The 4,807-nt window shown below is 42.8% G+C and overlaps 1 protein-coding gene across 1 annotated transcript in view; it reads right to left on the bottom strand.

Moving 5' to 3' along the window:
- The window catches only part of GNL2 (G protein nucleolar 2), a 30,590-nt gene extending 25,877 nt beyond the window's left edge, over window positions 1–4,713 (bottom strand). The window contains exons 1-3 of the mRNA XM_023512265.1: window positions 4,514–4,713; window positions 2,897–2,981; window positions 1,596–1,690 (exon numbers count right to left, since the gene is read on the bottom strand). Of these exons, the coding sequence (XP_023368033.1) occupies window positions 1,596–1,690; window positions 2,897–2,981; window positions 4,514–4,577 (244 nt within the window). The 5' untranslated portion in view covers window positions 4,578–4,713. The remainder of the gene's footprint in view (window positions 1–1,595; window positions 1,691–2,896; window positions 2,982–4,513) is intronic.
- Between the last annotated feature and the right edge of the window lie 94 nt (window positions 4,714–4,807).

The following is a 4,807-nucleotide window of genomic DNA, read 5'->3' as shown; positions in this document are numbered from 1 at the left end:
GGCTTAAGCAATTCTCTTGCCTCAGCCTCCCAAGTAGCTGGGACTATAGGTGCCCATCACAATGCCTGGCTATTTTTTGGTTGTAGTTGTCATTGTTATTTAGCAGGTCCGGGTGGGGTTTGAACCTGCCAACTCCAGCGCCTGTGGCTGGTGCCCTAGCCACTAAGCTACAGGCACCAAGCGACAGACAAGATTTTATATTACCCTCATGCACCCCAGCACCTGCTACATCTATCCCCTGTAGTTATTTGCAAACTTAAGACAGGGAAAAACCAAAACTGCCTCTTCTGCACTCATAGACTAAGAGCTATTCTATGACCCTAGACACACAAACGGTTTCAACAATTTCCTAACTGAAAAATAAACAGCACTGAATGGAACTGAGATCTGACAAATGTCCTACTTCCTGCTATATCTGGTAGAGAAATTTGGAACCAATCACAGCTCAACAGTCAGTATAGATAAAGAATGTTGAAGCACAGAAACTCAAGTCACAGTCACAATTTTTAGTACTAGGAGGGTTAAATTAACGGATGAATCCAAGCAAGGGAAGAAGATGAAGGCCTGTATTACCACAAGACCTTGAATGTGAGTGATCCTGAAAAAAGCAATCAACTAAACAGCATGTTGCAGCACAAATGTAGAACATCAAAGTGGTGACGATGGGTAGCAATTAGTGTTTACACTATTTGCTAGGCACTAGTCAACACAATTTATATGCATTTATTCATTTGATTAACACAATATCCCGTGATATAGGTTCTATTTTTATCCTCATATTAGAGATGAGAAAATAGACAGACTTAATAACTTGCCCACTGCCACTTAAAGAATTAGGATTCAAACCAAGGCAGTCCGGTCTGCAATCACAATACCCAGCCACCATGCTAAATGCCTCTCCACAGCACAGTTATTAGGGAGTATCCTACCAAAAGGTGTAAAAGATACTTATCTGCCCCCAAGTACAGAGTTCAAATACCACACAAACAATGGGACTGACCATTTGAAGTATCCACCCAACTACCAGTGGCTAAAGGAAAGACTAAAAGCCCAAACTGGAAAGAAGGGGGAGTATCCAAAGGAAGAAGCTTGGATCCCTCTGTGATTAGATACTTTATTCCAGTGGTTCTCAACCTTCCTAATGCCATGGCCCTTTAATACAGTTCCTACGGGTCATGACCCACAAGTTGAGAAATAGTACTCTATTCACCCCTGGAAGTACCAATAATCCTATCATCGTTACTCAAGTTCAAATACAACCCCATTAAGAAAAAGTTATTTCAGAGGAATTTCACGTGAATGCACTTACCCTGCAAGCTAAACACACAAACACACTTGCAAGGTCACCTCTCCAACAGTAATCTCTACAGGCAACAAGAGATTAAGATGAGAGTTTCAAGGTCTGTGAACGCCAGTCATCAAGGATGCTCTTATCTGAGTAAAAGGGTTCACTTGTACAACTACAGACGATGAGCCCTTTTACACAGAAGTAATTTATTAGCACTTCAACTCCTGCCTTTTAGACATTTAAACATTCTAGCCTTTCTCACATCACATACATTTTGTAGAGCAAAGTAACAAGGGATAATACTCACCAAACCATTTAATATTTGGCTCTACTCTTGCCACTGTGCCAGAAGCCACTGTTGATTGATATTGCAGGGGCTTGATTACTTTACCACGACTGTTCCTAAATTGAGGAAATAACAAATTTTGGTTGACAAAAGAAGAAAGGCAACAGCAAAGTTTGGTTTACAGAATACACTTTCCATCAAAAGGACTTTTATTCTATTTTTGTTTTTTTTTTTTGAAACAGAGCCTCAAGCTGTCACCCTGGGTAGAGTGCCATGGCATCACAGCAACCTCTAACTCCTGGGCTCAAGCGATTCTCCTGCCTCTACCTCCCAAGTAGCTGGGACTACAGGCACCTGCCCCAGTGCCCAGCTATTTTTTGGTTGCAGTTGTCATTGTTGTTTGGCAGGCCCAAGCTGAATTTGAACCTGCCAGCTCAGGTGTATGTGACTGGCGCCTTAGCCACTTGAGCCACAGGCGCCGAGCCTTTATTCTGATATTTAATGATCATGAAATACAGATTCCAGTAAACAAAAAAGTATTTCTGCATTTAAAACAGATTTCACCAAAGTCATTTAACCTCTTGCAACAGAGCACGTAATGATTTCTGCTAGAGGAATAACAAATAATGCTATGTTTAAAAATCCATTTACTGTTTGATTACTTCTTTAAAAAAATCACATATTTGAGTCTTTTTGGTAATCATTTGAAGGATGGTTTACATGAATTTTTAAGGAGAGGGTGATTTATGATGGAACTCAAAATTCTAAAATAAACTGTAAAGTAAGTGACTAAGGCAGATTAAGTTCACTGGTGTTTCGTTTCATACACATCTTTTAGAACAGATGAAGAATCCTAATTACCAAACAAATTAAGACCAGCAAGCTAAATGCCACACTAAGCAAGTTCCTGTGCTAGAGGCTGCCTCAGCAGAACTCAGAGTTGTGATGAGTGGCCAAGAGCCACAATGTTGTGGCATCATAAAATAAATTTAGGCTTTAACTATAGTCTTATATGCTTTGTATTTCCACCTGACAAATGTTTAGCTGTAAAATTTAATGGCACATTCATGTAGGTCAAAGATGTAGGGAACACAACCTTTATTTGTGGAGTATTGTAAAACAGTCACTATTGCACCACCCACTACTCATACCCTTAGCCAAAAATGATCAGTGTATCATAGCAACATTCATATAAGATGATATTTGAAAATATACTACTATTTGGAGAAAGTGGGGATGCGAACATCAAAGGCTTAATCAGTTTCAGCTACAAGTCAAGGGCATGACACACAGGGGAGAGGACGGCAGCACCCAGTGCTCACCTGCGTTCCTTTTGCCTATACATATTCAGGCGCCGGATTGTGGCCCGGTCCCTCATGTTTTGGCCTCCTGCTCCCTGCACTCGATCTACAAAAGGCAGAAGGAAACAGAATACTATTTGATAAACAACACGTACAAGTAAGGTCACTGTTTACAATATACTAAGTAGCTCACCCAAGCTAGACAAGCTGCCACCTCACCACAAAATCTCTACCTATGTTGCTCCAACAAAATTATTATTCAAAGCTACATGATGTGACAAAGTAGACTCCATCTTTGATTTTCACTACGATTGTGTTTAAGAATACTAACTTATATTTTATTAGTTAGAACTGTGCTAGCCACATTACAGGCATTGCCTCATTTAAGTCATACAATAATTCTATAGAGATGTTATCCCAGTGCTGCAGACTGAGGCACAGTGGTCACACACCTTGCCCAAAGTCACACAGCTACGGAATGACACAGTGAGAATTTGAATACAAGCCTTTGATCACCATCTGTGCTCTTAACTATGAAGACACCTGCCTCTGTGTCTCAGTTTAACAAATACTGAGTGCCTGCTACATAGAAGACAACATGAGACAACTTTGATATCATACATATGAATATGTGTACACACAAGTATTCTTAAAGTGTGTAGAAAAAAGTCAAGAAGAACTTCCTAAAGTCAACTAGGAAATTAACTTGTTAACTTACTTAACTTGTTAACTGACTTGTTTGACTTTAATCAACAGCTAACTAGGTGGTAATTCTTGCCTTATATCTCAAAGAGAGACAAACAAGCAAGGTAATACTAGCCTAACTTCTCATTTTAGGAGCCCTTCAAACTATCTGTCTGCAACTGAAGTGATGCAGTATAAAAGAGGCCAAAAATCACAGAACTGGAGGTTCTACTACTCATTAATTGCGCCAGTTATGACAAGCCACCTCCCCTGGGTCTTTGGGAGCCTAACATTCTGAGATTCCAGTCCACCCAAACTGAATGATTTATTATCAACCCAGAGAAATCATTCAACATGCATTAAAGTCGTCAAAAATGCTAAAACATGTTTGGAAACAGAAGTTGTATTAACTAAGCCGGAATAGAACGAACTCCCCCAAAGGCTGGCTTACTTGTCCAACCTGCAGGTGGAACCTAGGCAGAAGTTATACATATCTCCAAAAATATCTTCATAGACATGCTCCTATTGATTTATCTGGAGGATTTTCTATGCCCTTTACAGGAATGGGATGATTCCAATGACCAAATCTACAATCCCGTTCTCACTTAGTCAAAGTTAAAGTGCCAGCCAAGTTAAGTGGCTCGGCCGTACTCCACTTTTAATGGTTCTCTGAAACTCTCAGCAGTGGAGGACCCAAGGCTGCGGGCCTGAGCGCTCACGTGACCGAGTGACTACACCTTGGCCTGCCAGTCGTGCGAACAGTCCGCCCTCCTCAGAGCCCCCAGTGAGGAAACTGCCACAAACACTGATTTCCTTCTCCTTTCTCGTCCCCAGTCGTCACTTTGCTCGCGGTCTCCCGCCAAGCAATGCCACCGGCTGCCCCTCTTTCCTTCCCTGTCTCCTCCGAGCTCTCCCCTCCAAGCTTCCACCCGCGACGAACCCCGCCGCCCGTACCCGGGTTTGTGCTGGCGTTGGAGGGGTTGATGGTGCTCCGTCCCTTGTACTTGGGCTTCACCATCTTGGCGACGAGACGGGCACCGGAGCGCTAGGTCCGGCTAACGTCGGAAAAACGAGCCCAAAAGTTCCCAGGCCCGGCTGAAGTGACCCGCGTGAACCACGCTGTACCACGTGTGCAAGAATACGTCACTTCCGCTCGCGCCCAGGTTTGCGCCTGCGCGACATCCTGCGAACGCGCGGCGCGCACCTCCCCCTTTTTGGCTCCGCCCCCGTCCCTGACACTTGGACACA

This window comes from Otolemur garnettii, unplaced genomic scaffold (assembly GCF_000181295.1).
Source record: "Otolemur garnettii isolate 467f Iridium unplaced genomic scaffold, OtoGar3 scaffold00025, whole genome shotgun sequence".
Classification (NCBI taxonomy): Eukaryota; Metazoa; Chordata; class Mammalia; order Primates; family Galagidae; genus Otolemur; species Otolemur garnettii.
Note: the sequence above shows the minus strand (reverse complement) of the source record. Positions and strands in the feature narration are given on the sequence as shown.